Here is a 16,079-nt window from a genome sequence, read left to right on the forward strand (position 1 = left end):
ATTGAGCCCATGTCAATCTATTAATAGTGAGCAAGTGTTTTCGTTCGAAGTGTTGTTGACATCAGTCACGATGTTTCGGGTTAGCAAATCGATGCCAAAGTCAAATGATTCCCTGAAAGACAAAATGGAAACTGCGAAGCTAGCGGGATACAATATTTTACCGAGCAGGTAAGATTTACACATTTAGTATCCAGTGTTGTTACAGTTTATCAGTGATAACAGTGAACCCGGAGCATTGGACTTTGGACCTTTGTTCATCGTTCATCGTCCTCTTGCACATGTTATCAATACAGATACATGAAGAATACACAGACCCGAGCTCCCGGACGACTAGTCATCGCCTTGTAACATGGAGGAAGAAAGTCTAGCTTATCATATATTCTGGTAATGGGATTTAGAACGCTGGAAACTTCTACCTGATTTTACACCTTAGGCTTATACACCAGGAAAAGACTGTAGACATCCAGTAATATCCTGGAAGAAAAAGAGCAAGCGGATAAAAGATTATCGACATAGTTTTCTGGTTGTCACCATGGTGCACTGCACTGATGGTCGACATGATCGTGTTTACTATTGTTTAGATATTATTTACGTACAAAATTTGGTAAATTATCAAATGATTTATTGTGTCAAACTGTTTCCTGCCACAGTTGTCCCAGATTAGTTATGTCATGGTAGACAAGGTTTGGTGTTGTCAGCTTTAATGATACATATATATGCATACATTTCTGTCATTTGTACACGTTTAGCCATAGGTTTCAGCCTCAGATTTTAGTCAAAATCCCTGTTTGATGCTGATACAAATCAGTACAAACATAAACCTCATTACTTAAGTAAATCTTTGTGATCAGGTTATAAATATGCTGTTTGAGTTTACAATCAAGAAGCAACCTTGAAAATGTTGATAGATGGATGACCATGTTTATAGCCCTGAGGGGTTCAACAATGAAAAAAACCCCTGTGTGGTCAAGTCTTGACTATTTGACCCGCTCCTTTCCTGTTTATGTATGATATTAATAATGCTGTTATATATCCAAACATTTGTGCTGGTCATTGTTGGAGTGCATTTTCAACCCATTTAAGAATCTGAATGATTTGATTACATTCATTTCTCATATACTTGAAGTGACAAAAAATGTGTTCAATTCATGTCAGTATTCAGTTGTAGGACAATACTTTACTCATAAACAGAGTTGATATATCAAATATGTCCTGCAAACTATGACTGTTCATGACAAAATGGCAGCAGGTGTGAATGTCATATAATGTTTAAAAGTGCAACAACAGTACCTAACTCCATGAATTATCGTATTGTTACAAACGAGAAATGTTGATTTGATGTTCTCAAAAAGCACAGCAAAACATCATACTACGGAAGAAGGCTGACAGGGTAACTCTCAGTCAGGTTACCATAGATTTTGTTTGTGTTTCATTTTGAACTAATATATGGGAAAATATTGAGAGTAGTAAGAGACAGACTTTCATCGTGGGCCGCTGAAAGTACTTATAATGTGTGGCTTAGTTCTAATAATTTTTATGAACCAACGTTTGTTTTGTTTTCAAATGCATTCTATATTCAGAATTAGGCATATTTGTTAAGGCAGATGCTATCGTGGATACATTTACAACATAGGCCATCTCAAGATTCTAAAATCACGGAACAATAACACGTTCATATGGATACAGGATACAGCAGCAAAAATCTGGGTACAATTCGATCATGGTTTGTACCTGTGGTGTGCATCTAATGGTAAACCGATCTCATTACCCTGCAGTATCAAGTATTATATACTGAATTGTTTCATGATTCCATTGAAGACAGTTTCTATTTATTTCCTAAGATTTCTAATTGACTCTAAATATAAAAAATGTAAAGCTAAAATTCCTTTAAATTCACGCATTAATTTTCTACACATTCATGACATTTGACTGTATTCAACAAGTGATCAAGTATATTTAATATAAGCATTCCAGGTAATCACCAAGGTTTGTCAAGTTTATTGTTAAACATACCAAACATTTACAGCATATACAGTACCCAGAGTAAGGCTGTTAAATAATCGTATTGGCACAGAGGGATATGTGCTCAGGTGGACATAATACACACTTCCACTTAACTGAACATCAAGGTCAGCAACCTCAAGTCTTTTGCACAGAGTATTATGTAATAGCTTTATGTCATATGTTGTAAGTACAGAAAATGAAATGCAGCAGTAATTGGTAGTGGTTTGCTATTTCCTATAATAATAGTTGTCTATATTAATTCAAGCATTATATTAGCTTGTAGTCATTGTACAGGCTACATTTCATCATTTTGTATGTAAAATTAGAGAGATAAAACTGAGAAAGAAACACGCACCTGTCAGTGATTAAAGATCAATTAACTTTATCTCCCTTAGGCTAATGACGACATTTTGTTCATCACTGGAGGAGGTGAGGTGCTAATTAAGGAAATGTTATGCAGCATTATGTGGACATGCATGCTGTGAGGTTGTTACCTGGATCAGTGTGACATGAGATGAGCAGGGAAGGTGTGTGTAGTGTTCCAGCATTAAAACATTCTGAACCAACAAACATGCATATTTAATTGTCATCAAACAGAATTTCTGTTTTATTTATGTTCTATCCAAATAACTTTACAGTGTTGAGATTTCTATATTCTATCAGTGTATATGTTGTGCATAATTAAAGGTACTATCCAATCAGCAGATTACATAAGTCAATTTAACAGTTCCCAAGAACTGCAATCCTACTTGCGTAATTCACGGACTAGGCAAGCTTCATTGCATAAGACCACCAAATGAGCAGTGATTTCCTTAATCAACAATAATGTATAAATGTTAAAGCTCAGACTGGGTGTCTGCATGATAATGAACTCCAAGTGTAACATCTCAAATATCAAACGTGTAACAGAGTTTTACACAGACTTTGAAAAATGGGAGTCATGGTGACTCACAATATCTATTTTTGGGAGTCATTTTCAATTATTTGGGAGTCATGAAAATTTAATATTTCTTTGTGTTTATAAATCAAAAAGCAAGAGTTTGGCAAATATTTTAATGTTTTATGTTGTATTGTCATTTATATAACTAGTTAGTAATATAAGTTGTATGCTTCTCTCGAGAGTAATATGGTCTGATGTACGTCTTTTTGTAGCAGTGTCACCCGAGCCAGTAGCAAGAATTACTGTCTCCTCTGAGTTCTTTGGAACAATCTTACAGCTCTGTCAAAGTCAAACTATCATTGAAAACTATCATTGTTTGCTTATCAAACTGATTTTATTGAATTGAATTCTGAGGGTCACCCGTAAAACTTGCGTCAAGTTGACTCGTATGATAGTATTTTGAGAGTCTTTTAGTTTTACAAAATTGTTGTGTCAAATACGCAGGAATCATGCGCCATGTAAAACCCTGCTGTATTGACATATTTCGATACAGATACAGAAATATGCATGGGCTTGGTGTACTGAAAATACAAATTTTCCCTTTCATCACATCCAGCCTCTGATTTTGTTGCTTATCAGATTCTCAGACTGTACTTTATTCTCCAATTTCGGTGGAAACACTGTCTTTATCAAAGAGGTTGGCATATCACAAGTCCAGTTTGTGTTTCAGGGAGTCGGCGAAGACAGCAGTGTTGGTAGCAAAGACAGTGTGTCTGACCGTGTTCATCATCTACGTTGCAGTGCCCATCTTTGTCAGAGCCAACTCTTGGATTTTGCCAAAGGTTGTTTTCTCTAATCTCGGTGAGTAAACAATATCCCAGTCTTTGACTGATTTAGTGACACCAGCTGTCTGCCATTGTTTGCCCTGCAACAGGTTGTTAAAGGTTTACTGTATTCATCAGGATTGTAGTAAACATGGTTGGGCCACACATTTTAGCTTACTTGACTAAAACACAATTTTCTAAAAAATTCTAAAAAATGCTCCTAAAATATTAATTCAGTTTTAAACATGGCTGCCATTTTTCTCCATTGTTCAGGTCAGCTGAAGAGCTATGTAGCTCTAATGGTTTTGTATGGTTTATGAACTATTAGTTGAAATTTGCTTAGGTCTAAAGAGTTTGCAATCTTGTCTACATCACATTTGATTTAATATTGTATCTTTTTATTTGATGTTTGCAATGTATCTGTTGATTTTCCTCATTTGTGAAAGACATAGGTGTCAGAGATGTCATGGCTCTGAATAGATTCCAAACCCCTACTCCATCCCCCAAAGTGTTGCTTAAGCTTTGGAAGTTTTGATAAACTGGGGTGATGTAAACACATTTAACACAATTTTATTCATGAATGAAATTGAGACATTTCTTGGATGTCTTCTTTATTGATTTATGTCAGCATACAAGTAATGTTGTGTTTGAACTAGTGGTGGTCCGATTAATTGAAATAATCAAAGATTGGTCGCAATGACTGAACAACCAAGCAATCAATCATGTTTTCTAATAATCGAACACAAATAATTTTGGAACACTTTTTTGCTTTAACAATATTTTTCACAAGGTTGGTTTTGTCTGTTACATTTCATAAGCACTACCAGCTCGTTCCAAGTTAGGATTGAATTTATCTCAAAGACTCCAGGAATTTATGTTCCTAACATACTATTCATCCTTTAAAGATGTAAAATTTGGAAAAACTCAAAAGAACTACATGTTTTTTCTTTATTATTTTTGCATTAACAAACACAACCAGGAAAACTTGATAAATAACGCCAACCAATTATTTTCGATGATAGATCGGTTGTAATGAACCAATCATCATTTATGAGATTTTAACCAATTCCCAACACTAGTTTGAACAAGTTTCAGCAAATTAGCAAAGCCTTTCCAGCTGCCTTATTCTCATGTTTGTTTAGCATGTTGAGAAGTATGACACTGACTGAAGTTAATAATGCTAGTTGTTAAATATTCCAGCTTGTAGATGTTTTTGCATTGTTGAGTAACACATCACACATTTGTAATCTAATACCATACCATAACAATATCTGATAATGATTTTCATCATTGGCATCATATTCTTGAGATTATCACCTGCTTATGTAAAGAAAACCAACCACACAATGTTACAGCATGATAGTTGTATAATGGAGATTCATCTTTCCAGTTCGCTGGCCTCCATTTATCGATTTGTCCAAGCCATCAGACTTTGGTCTGAATTCAACCCGGAACTTCTACCTCCAAACAGACAATGGCATTCATGTTGGAGTTTGGTAAGAAAAATTAAACTTAATTCAGTAAAATATCATTTGAGTTACAAGCACCTTAGTGCTACAATCGCCTAGTGGAATCGGTTCTTGAAACGTCTACTCAGTTGTTCAGAATACACAATCACAGTAAGAAATGATATACTAAATACCAAACAATCATACCCAATGTTAGTGATGACATGTGAAGAAATACAAAATATCTTACAAATATTGATGAAGGGACAAATTGAGGGACATTGTCTATTGTGATGCTTGTAGGCACACTCTACCATCGAGCCTGGTGCAGGATGGGAGTCCCGCAGATCCTTATGAGTATGAACAATTGCTGAAATCTGGGAAGAGGATTATTCTGTATCTCCATGGCAACAGTGGAACAAGGTAGGAGATATGTAGTATACAGCTGTTGTGCTGTGTGCCATGTGTGTGTTTATTGCACTGATAAATGGAGCAGTATGTTAAAGGAACAATATGAAAGGTTTACTTCTATAAACACGATAAAGAAGATATTACTATGGTTATAATATATATAACAAACTGAAAGAGACCACCAATATTTGGTTCATTTTAACTGTAGTTCACTGTACAGTTTGACTGTCAGACATCTTGGATGAAGTCATGTGACCACATCATATAACTCTGTGAATAACAAACAAATTCTTCCCATAGCTAACATAAGTAAATACAAGTTATATATTACTGAGACAGTTTCATTGACATACATGTTGAACATTGGTGTCTGAAGCTTTCAGTCTGTGAGATGTGTCTGCTCCATTTGAAGAAAGTATATTTGGTCGCTTATCATGCATTGATCATTCAGGAAATAGGACAAGGATTTGGGAATGTCAACCAGACATAAGGCCAAATAAAAGAAATGTTGTGGTTACGATTACACCTCTTAAATATTTAGGGTAGGTAGGTCGGAATTATTTTTTCAGAAGTAAAGTACAAACTTATAACACATTTATCAATGTGTAATTGTTTATTCAATCAAGCTTGTGGCCATCATATTGACTTTCTCTATCAGAGTGACAGATATCTGTTGGTGCCGGGAAAAGCATTGGTATCTGAAAGCTTATTTTATTCATTCCGCTTAAAAAGAATAGGGTCGGCACCAGAATTCAAGGGTCGGTCGGGTAGTCGGGTAAACCACAACATTCTATTTTTTAGGCCTAAGGAACCATACAACATTATTGATATGAACTTATTGTTAATTGCATTTATTTATGTCAATATAGCTTGATAATGGTGTTATCTACATCATAACTTCACTGAATGTTATAATCAAGTTGTTATCTGTAAATTTGTATGTTTCCTTATTTACTCTGGAATGTCAATCAAATACTCACAAAGGACATCATGCATATAGATTGTCAACTGTAGGAAGTATGCTGTTACTAGTGTTAGTAAAATTCCGTCTAAAGGTCAAATGCATCTGTTTTGTGTCTAGAGGGGGATTTCATAGAGTACAGCTGTACAAACTACTGGCCGGCTTGGACTTCCATATCATCACTTTTGACTACAGAGGTAAGTTTCCATGGAAACACAATTCAGTTTGTCTTTTGTATTGTCATGTTAGATATTTTAGCAGATGTTTTCTCTGGTAAATACTGAAGAAATCATGAATATTTTTGGACATATATTTTTGTTGTGAAGACTGAGCTAACAATTTCATGAAAATACATCCTAAATTTTCATGATCCCTTACTTTTTTCCTTCAGTATATAATAAGTCCATGGATCATGAAGGAAAATGATTATTTGATGAACTCTGTTGGAACTGTTTGACTGATCCATGATGCATATGTGTAATTACTCTATGTAGACCTTTCATCTCATGTAATGTATGCAGTGTGTGAAATAGTTTCCAAATGTTGCTAGCCAGTTGGCCTAGCTCTGTGTGTAAGGTATCAGCTCACAACATATTTCACTGGCCCGAAATTTGAAAGTAGACACGGATTTCATCATTTAGCTGCTAATATGATGTACATATTTATCAGGCCATAATCTTGCATGATTTAAAAGTGTGTTATAACTTAATAAGTCAGAGAGAGTGATATATTTACAAAATGACCACATGAAAATTCATTAGCCAATTGGGCCAGTGACTGTGGAGATCTACTGGCCCCACTGGATTTTTACTAGCCACGGACTAGTGGGCCAGTGGCTATTTGCATACTTATTGTATGTCTACAGATTGTTAGTTAATGGTCCAATGCAACATTACATGTACATAAAGCAAAAAAATGCTCTGTAACTGTCATAAAGTGCTTGTTAACTGACGTTCAAAAGAAAGTAGACACGAAATGAAGGTCTTCTTGGTATATCAAGGTTGTTTATTCCAAGGACACAATTTTTAATAAAGTGGTGTGAGTCTACAGTGTTTTCAGCCATGAGTCCTTGTGTTGCTGCAGGTTTCGGTGACTCCACTGGCACACCCACAGAGGACGGGGTCGTCCACGACTCCCACTTCATGTACCGGTGGATCAAGGAGAGGAACAATGGAGAGCCCATCTTCCTCTGGGGTCACTCTCTTGGCACAGCGTGAGTCATCCTTCTTTCAGTACCATTATCTTAAAACTTCGGAGACTTGTGTGAATCATTCTATGTGTGTGTTAAGGGGAGGGATTGTGGGCGGATTGTCAGAGACTTGAAAATGGGGAGCCAAAGGTAATTGCTGTACCAAAAATGGAGGAAATAGGAAGTCTCGAAGCGTTTTATAGATTTATTGACCTTTTTGGTTTGAAATGATATATATTGATCATGTTGATTTATATTAGAAAATCAGACATTGGCAGTAAAATTTATCATGGATGCCACTTTGCATGGCCATAGGTCCATAACTGAAAAGGCCTAATGACAATATTTTTGTGCAAATAAGTTGTGTCCAACAAGACACAAGTTTTTCCAGAGCACAGGATTCACTATTTTGCATCAGGTAAAAGTTTAATCTTGTTCCAACATTTTGTACATGGAATTGATATTTGTATCAGTATGCTCAAAGGCATGATGCCAAGTTGTGGTGTTATCATTTAATGTTTCTTTCAGAATAACTACAAAGTTAGCAAAGAAGCTCTGTGAACTGGGTAAGTTTCAAAAAGTTTGAATCTGTCCATACACCAGTGTACATGGTGTACAAAAGTCTTTCATATGGCTGCTGGAGGCTAAACCCAACTTGCATCTTCCAATATGCATATACATGCCTCTTGAAGATGCTACTCCCTTAAACTTACTTTAGTTGTTTTCTGTAATTTTTAAGAATTTTGACTCATGGTTATATTTTTGCATCAGTGTCATATATTGGCACAAGTCATGAAATGGTTTTATTCAGTGTGATAGTGCTAGAATACAGCAAGAAGCAGCTTATTATCACACCAACCACAAGTATACCGTAGTCATGCTTCTGGAGTCACGAACTAGCCTAGGAGGTAGGGTAGCTGAATGTTACAGCGTTAGCTACTCACACTGAAGTCTCATGTTCAAATCCCCTCATGGGTACTGTATGTGAAGACCATTTCTGGTGCTCCCTGCCATGATATTGCTGGAATATTGCTGAAAGGGTCATAAAACTTTATTCACTCAGTCACAAACAAGCTTTATAAAACAAGGGTGGTCTGCTGCTCTGATGTTATAATAAAGGCATGTATTGCAGATGACCATCCACCCGGCATCATCCTAGAGGCCCCCTTTAACAACATTCGAGAAGCTGCCGCCAACCACCCTTTTGCCCTGGTGAGTATCTGGTCTGGAACTATGAGAACTTAAGTAAAGCCAAGTATATGTCAACATCTGTTTATATTGCAAATTTGTTATGATTTTAAAAGCTCTATTGGTGCCAAGTAGAGAACACAATTATCAGTTGTAATGAAGAACTTATTGTACTCCTGTGGTAGTCTTGGATTGACTGTTGCCCAGTAATCTATGTTTTTCATAAGAATTGATCGTCACGATATGGCTGAAATATTGCCGATGTGACGTTAAATAATAACTCACTCACTCATAAGAATTGAGAGAAATGAATCTGCTGATTTGGTTGATTGTTGATTGCATGTCATACTGCAATGGGGAATATATCTTTATATCATTTATAGACTGCCATGAAATAAATTAGAAGGGGTACACCAGAAATGGGCTTCACACGTTGTGCCCATGTGGGGAATCGAACCTGGGTTTTCAGCATTACAAGTGAACGCTTTAACCATTACGCTGCGCCACACCCCAGGTGCCTATGATATGACTAGTATGCTGCTTATAGTGTCATTCAACCTAAAAATTGTATTTGTGACAGCTGTGTGTCTTCATAAGACTGACATTGTTTTTCTCGACAGCCCTACCGCCTTCTGCCATGGTTCACCTGGGTTTTCGTGGATGGCATCAAGGAAAATGGAATCCACTTCAGCACGGATGAAAAGTAATATTATCTCCATAGTACCTTATGCTAGTACTTGCCTTTAGATGCATCTTTGTAACCATATTGCTGTGTATTGCAATAAACAACAAAGATGCTTGTTTGGGTATTGGGTGTCTGAATGAATGTGTGGTGTGGCCTACGCTTCACATGTGACCACAACAGGTGTGATCTGATTGAGTTTTGTCATGGCACCATGGGTAGACATCCATACTATCAACCTAGGTGCTATAAAAGTGGTATTAACCACTGTGGTATAAATCCAATACACTTATGAATGAAGATTCTTGTAGTAGCCATGACCTTCTTTTTACTGACATGTTCACATCTGCTCTATCCTATAATGACAGTATGAAACTAAAATAACAGTAACCATGGAAACTATTATGGTATTCCTGAGTCTATATATCAATACTAAAATTTGTGTTCAATGAAACCCTAGAATTACGTAATGGTGATTAATCTAGCGCTTGTCCTGAATGTTGTATTTTTCTCCACAGTATTCGGAGTGTGAGTCCCCCGATTCTGATTCTTCATGCTGAAGATGACGCTGTAGTGCCATTCCATCTTGGAGAGAAGGTGAGATATTTGGTGTGAATCTGACAGGATGTTACTTAGAGAATAGCATCCACTTTACTCACACAGCCAGGAAGACACAGCATGGTCAAGGGGAGATAAGTCAGTCAAGTTAACATTTCAGATGGCAGACTTGTTTATTTAGTTCCTGTTAGACTAGCGCTTAGTCTCTGAATGTATATATTTTTGATAGTGACAAATAAATCCATTTAAATTGAAAGGGAAACCCAGTGGGATGGGAGATTCAGAAATTCTGAACCTGAGGAAATCTAGACTTGCTTCATTTAGGGCTTTAGCATTGCAGGGAAGGCTAGGCAGTAGGGAAAATAATGTGGTTCGGGGACTGTGAGACAGACTATGTACCTGTGAGAAATTAGTCATACCTTTCTAGGTAATCACTTATTATTTTTTAATGACAGAGATGTTCCTCCACTTGAAATACTTCTACTTGTGGGTAGGGGTGTAAAGTTTCTTCAAACCAGTCTTAAGACTATGACTTATGGCAGTCATAGTGCTAAGAGCACATTGTGGAAATGGGAAGTTGTGTTCTAGCTGTCTATTGTTTGAACTCATTCAACTGAAAAAGTATAGTTGTCTTGTTTGTGTGGGTTCTATAATTCAACTGGACTTTATTTTGTCTCACAGCTGTATGAACATGCCAAACAGTCCAAGCCGGATCACCATGCTGGTGTGGAGTTCAAGCGCTTTCCTAGTCACCATGGTTACGGACATAAACACATTTTCAAGTCACCAGAACTGCCAGAGATTGTCAGGTAAGATATGTTTCTCTGATTATTTTATTTGAAAGTATTAACAAACATTTGGTCATGGTACTTATTCGTTGACATGTCTTTTATCAATAAAATATATTTACTGTTAGCACAGTTACGGTTAATTCACTGTATTAGTGAGTGAATGTGATTTTATCCTGCTTCTGGTAATATCTCCACATTATCATGGCAGCAGATATGGGTTTTACACTTTATACCCATGTGGGGAATTGAACCCGGCCTTCAGCTTGACAAGTAAACACTTAGTACCCCACTAGAACATTGATGTCAACACCGTCATTATAACATCAATGCCCATATACAAGCAAGCTTTAAATGTTTAAATGAAAGAAATGAATTAAATAAACGCTGAAATTCTATTGTATTTCATGTGTATGTATATGTTCAGTGTGTGAAATAAGGCCCGTCTGACAGCCTGAGACCAGTTAGATTTCAGATGGACAGTCTAGATTTACAGCTAGCCAGCCCGATGGTCTGGTAAAAAGTTGAGATGTTATATACATCTGAGTCATATCTTGGTGTCTGGTCTGGTTAAATCCATTTTGGACTGGTAACATTTTGAAGTTACCTGTCCTGATGTCTGGCTGTGGTTTGGGTATTATTTCATACTGATATGTTCTGGCATATTCCAAAGTTAAACAACTACAGTAAAACAACTAGGGTAAAATGAGGGCTTACCCAACCTTTTGGCTTTTTTTGATAATGGTAGCTACGCCCCTGATGTGTCTACAAAATGGCTTAGGTGGTGACATTTGAGTCTACTTTATAATTGAGGAATATGTTTGGTAACCTAAGTATTTTTGGTTTCTTTTCAGATCTTTTGTTCACAAGGCCCTGGAGAAGAAGAAATAATTAAGACGTTGCTAAACCTTTACCTTCAACCTCAGGGAATCAGAGATGATTATCATTCCAAAATGTGGAATATATGGAATATGTACTGCTGTTAATATTGTGATACACAAACTTTATTCTTGATCCTGTAGTCATATTGACAGAGAGCATTCTCTTACAAATTTGGAAGAATTCCTGCTGTTTTGGTTTTTGCTGATATTTTGAAACTACTGTATGTATGGCCCTAGTGGTCTTCAGTTCTGCGACTCACTGTACAGAGTTACTTCCCTTTACCAGTTTTTGTCTCATTGGGAACCTTTGTATGTCAAGACTAGATCTTTTCTTATTGGCTTCTGAGAAGTTAATAGCTAAAACATTGAGACATTCTCCTGTACATCTGACACACTGTCCTTATTGGTACAAGTTACTACAACTAAAATATTGTTAAATACACCTCACAAACTAGTGCCAGCTTGCAAGTTCTGAAAATTGGGATTTGTAAAATTAAAACATGCATGCTTGCTTTGTTTGCATGGCTATATCAGATTATAAAATTGATGATAGGCGTTTATTTTTTAAAGATCTTATGTTAATGAACTATATGAACTTCTTTAGGCAAGATATGTAACCGGTGGTCATCAAGGAATTCCAGTATAAAATATTTGCATACTTGGGTGGTATTGTGCTTGTGGTATTATAACATACAGATATGGAACCAAGACCTCATTAATGAAGATGCATCTTTGGTTCCATTCACAGTAGTGAGAAATAAGAAAATCTTGTTGTAGATCTTAAATAACATAACATTCATGAAATAGCCTCTTGCAAATAACAGCAGAACATTATTTATTCAACTTAGTTTGAACAGAAAAATATCATGTATGATTTTTCATCATAAGCAATGATTTTTTCAGTTGATCTCAAAAGTTTAGAGTTTTAAGACTCAAATAAGTCTTGATGATAGATATATACATTTCAGTTTTAGATAACTAGTAATTAGATTTTTTAATGGATGGATTGTTTGTTTGTACAGTTAATCTTATGTCAGGAGGTTGCATGGTATTTTTAAACTTAAAAGAAAATTTGTTTACTGTTGTTTAGGAAATAGTTTTTTAGCACTTACCGGTATTTATGTTGTGTGTTTAATTTGTGCATTTCATATACCTTCTGCAAGAGTTTACAGGATACCAATGACTTTTATGGCCTCCTTGGCTTGTTCATGGTGTGTTGATTTGAGTGGCTTTATGCATTTGAAGGTTTTATTAATGTAAATTATTATATTAGGTAAGCATTTATACACAGGACTACATTATGTTTGTTATCACTTTCTGTATTTGGAGTAAGGAAAGCTTCAATACCTAGTGGGCTTGGTGTTCAAAATCTCACCCTTAACACTCACATGCCCTTAACATTAAAAAATCCTTATTTTGCCTTTTTGTCAACTTTTGCTTACAATTCCTGCACCAAGATGGTTATATGTAGTTTTCTGATGAACTGACCTTTCCAATAGTGCTGGACTCTGCAACAAGATTGTCCTCTTGAAATGTGTTCTTGGAACTGCTGTGTCGATTTTTTCACTCAGTTCGTGATATTGTATCAGTTCTACAAACATATGTATCTGAGTCGAAATTGAAGGTGGAATCCTTTTTTATGACGGTTATATAGAGGATGGCATAAACATGTTACTAAGGTTCATGAATAGTTATACTGGTCAGTCATGTCAAAGTTATACATGGCCAGTAGTCTGTGTTTTTTCGAGAATAGCTAATACTTTGATGGACTGTTTATGTTAAATTGATGACAACTCTGAATGATCTGAGGACCTAGATGTAACTAGTTGTGTCCAATCCTAGCCTGTCATCCTTAAACTTGTATGTCAAAGTGAAATGGTTCAATCATGACATTCTGGGCACTATTTGCCATGGTGCGGGGCTCCCCATCCTGACAATATTGGTTTGAGTCTACCCCACTAGACACTGTCCCCTAGGGACAATGTATGTATTGTTGTGGGAGTGTCTTGAATCATATTTGTCCTGTTGCACTATCTAACCCTTTGTTCTTGAGTTGATACCCAATTACTGCTTATGTTATACTGGTATCAATTTAACCTAACCTGGAGCAATAGCCATTGGCCTCTTCCTTACACACTACTGTAAATACATCCTTATAACATATTTATATGTGTGTTGTTTCAGTGCCTTGAACACGGAAGAGAGTTATCTGTATTTTGCATAGAGCTGTGTTATATCTCTGGAGCATAATAACCACATTTATTCAGTGAATTTATTATCTTATGACAAGCAAACGCTTTAACCACTAGGCTACCCCACTACCCCCAAGGTGGGTAGGGACAAGAAACAAACTATTACTGGTAGTGGTCAAGCTGTGTGAAGGGCTTTGTGGTGCCAAGTTTGTGTCTCAGCAGGTCTCTGAGAGAAGTGTATGTTTGTGTAACATTGAACATGTACTAGGATAGTTTGAAACATGGAAAGAGGAAATAAAATAAATGCTGTGTCTTGGAGACATGGTATTGAATCTCTTGATATTTTGAGGCCTTTGAGATAATCGTCGGCTGTTTACATGGTTTGTTCAATAAATGTTGTCAGTTTGATTATTAGATCTGACATGTTGTTTGGGTACAGAGGAGACGGGTAGAAGTACATATTCAAGACAAAGGACATGGAAGAGATTACCGCAGTATCTTTTGTATTTTGACAGAAAATGTTAATGTGATTTGTGAGGTTTCTCAGGAGGATCATGAAAAGAGATGAACAGTCATTTCAGAGATATGTTTTTGTTCTTCAAGAAGAATTGACTGGCCATCAACCTGCAGATGTCCTTTCCTCGTGGCAGATGACCTTCCCCTCTACGAGTAGAGTAGAATTTTGTCACAGGAATTGTAATGGAAGGGTATCCTGGTTGTTTTCTTCTTAATTATATGTTGATGGTGTAGCTAGAATCTGTTATGTGAATTTTAAGGATGTCAAGTTTATGATTGAGGGCCTATTTCAGGTACTGTTGCCATGGATAGAGGAGCAGGTCAATATATGACCTGGTTGGTTTTTCTGGAAACATTTGTTGGCCTGCAAGGGGAGGTGTCGGCAGATGGTCCTCTTATCAAATTGAACAATGCAAAGATGTTTTTATTCCTGTGATATATGTCTGTGTTATTGAATAAATGTTGATAAGAGTTGGATTGTTTTTCTTGTTATATATTTCTACAGGAAAATTGTTCAAATTATGTCTTCATTAAATAATGGCCTATGTTCAATAAAGTAGAAATATTCTACACAGAATATACCTCCAGTTCTACAGGCTGCTCAAGTAGGTCCTAAAAACAGTGAGTGAGTGAGTGAGTTTGGTTTTACGCCGCTTTTAGCAATGTTCCAGCAATATCACAGCAGGGGACACCAGAAATGGGCTTAACACATTGTACCCATGTGGGGAATCGAACCCGGGTCTTCGGCGTGACGAGCGAACGCTGTAACCACTATGAAAATGATCATTAACAATTCAGTATGATAGGAGATGTTAGAGCAAATGTACAAAGTAGTATATAAAATGTTATGTGATGTGGTATATTTCCAGTTACTGGTTGATAGAAAATTTAAATAAAATCTCACATGAAATAGTCACATGACTTATCTCTCCGGGTACCCATATTCTGCTGGGTGAAGAGAAGCAATTTTTAGACCCCATGTATCACATGTGTTTCGTTGTGGGGCAGGACTGAAGTCCTAGAAACTCTCAGGAGTCAAGCTGCCAAACAAGGTCACCGATCCAAGGACTCTCCGCACCAACGTTACTTGTGACCCGAGCTCAATGCACAGGACGACACAGCTTGGATGGGCACGTTTGGAAATCTTGCAGACACGCCCACCTTTACATCATTGTTGGTACTGTCCAGTATCCTGGAAGGTGTAATATGTGGTGTTTGCCAGGTTGTAGCAACAGTAAACCAAATTAATGACCTTGTGTACACATACCATTTGGACTGATCTTGATGGAGGATTCAGCTGGGTCACCCATGTCATATGTTATTGTTTCAAACTGGATTTTCAAATGTATGGATATAAAAAAATTGGAATGAGTTACATTTCGTGAACATATTACGTAGCAGATGCATTGATATCCATGTCCAAACTTGGTATAAAAAATACTTCTTTATTTCAAAGATATTATGGATCATATAAATCATTACTGGAACCTAAATTATACATTCTGTTAAAAATGAGAACATATTTGTGAACCTGTTAGAATGGTTAATGAATATATG

The 16,079-nt window shown here is 36.5% G+C and overlaps 1 protein-coding gene across 3 annotated transcripts; it reads left to right on the forward strand.

The window, feature by feature from the left end:
* The first annotated feature begins 15 nt into the window (after window positions 1–15).
* On the forward strand, window positions 16–14,996 carry LOC124267201 (lysophosphatidylserine lipase ABHD12-like). Of its 3 annotated transcripts, XR_006895980.1 has the most exons (13): window positions 16–168; window positions 3,615–3,745; window positions 5,099–5,204; window positions 5,460–5,579; window positions 6,649–6,725; window positions 7,612–7,741; window positions 8,246–8,283; window positions 8,850–8,929; window positions 9,526–9,608; window positions 10,106–10,184; window positions 10,827–10,954; window positions 11,788–14,532; window positions 14,569–14,996. XR_006895980.1 is itself a non-coding variant. In XM_046702115.1 (12 exons), the coding sequence occupies exons 1-12, from the start codon at window positions 71–73 to the stop codon at window positions 11,822–11,824; spliced, it is 1,107 nt and encodes a 368-aa protein (XP_046558071.1). In that variant the 5' UTR covers window positions 16–70; the 3' UTR covers window positions 11,825–14,996. The 3 variants fall into 3 exon arrangements, 2 of the variants coding, with proteins under 2 accessions (XP_046558071.1, XP_046558073.1); XM_046702115.1 differs by having other exon boundaries at window positions 11,788–14,996; XM_046702117.1 differs by lacking the exon at window positions 16–168 and adding an exon at window positions 303–384 and having other exon boundaries at window positions 11,788–14,996.
* The last annotated feature ends 1,083 nt before the right edge of the window (window positions 14,997–16,079 follow it).

The sequence above is a fragment of the Haliotis rubra genome, unplaced genomic scaffold (assembly GCF_003918875.1).
Source record: "Haliotis rubra isolate DU_JTF1 unplaced genomic scaffold, ASM391887v1 Scf13, whole genome shotgun sequence".
NCBI classification, from domain to species: Eukaryota; Metazoa; Mollusca; class Gastropoda; order Lepetellida; family Haliotidae; genus Haliotis; species Haliotis rubra.

Coding starts and splice junctions, on each gene's coding strand:
- LOC124267201 (XM_046702115.1), top strand. CDS start 71: ATGTTTCGGGTTAGCAAATCGATGCCAAAGTCAAATGATTCCCTGAAA. Junction 6,726..7,611: donor CATCACTTTTGACTACAGAG/GTAAGTTTCCAT, acceptor GTGTTGCTGCAG/GTTTCGGTGACTCCACTGGC. Junction 7,742..8,245: donor GGTCACTCTCTTGGCACAGC/GTGAGTCATCCT, acceptor TGTTTCTTTCAG/AATAACTACAAAGTTAGCAA.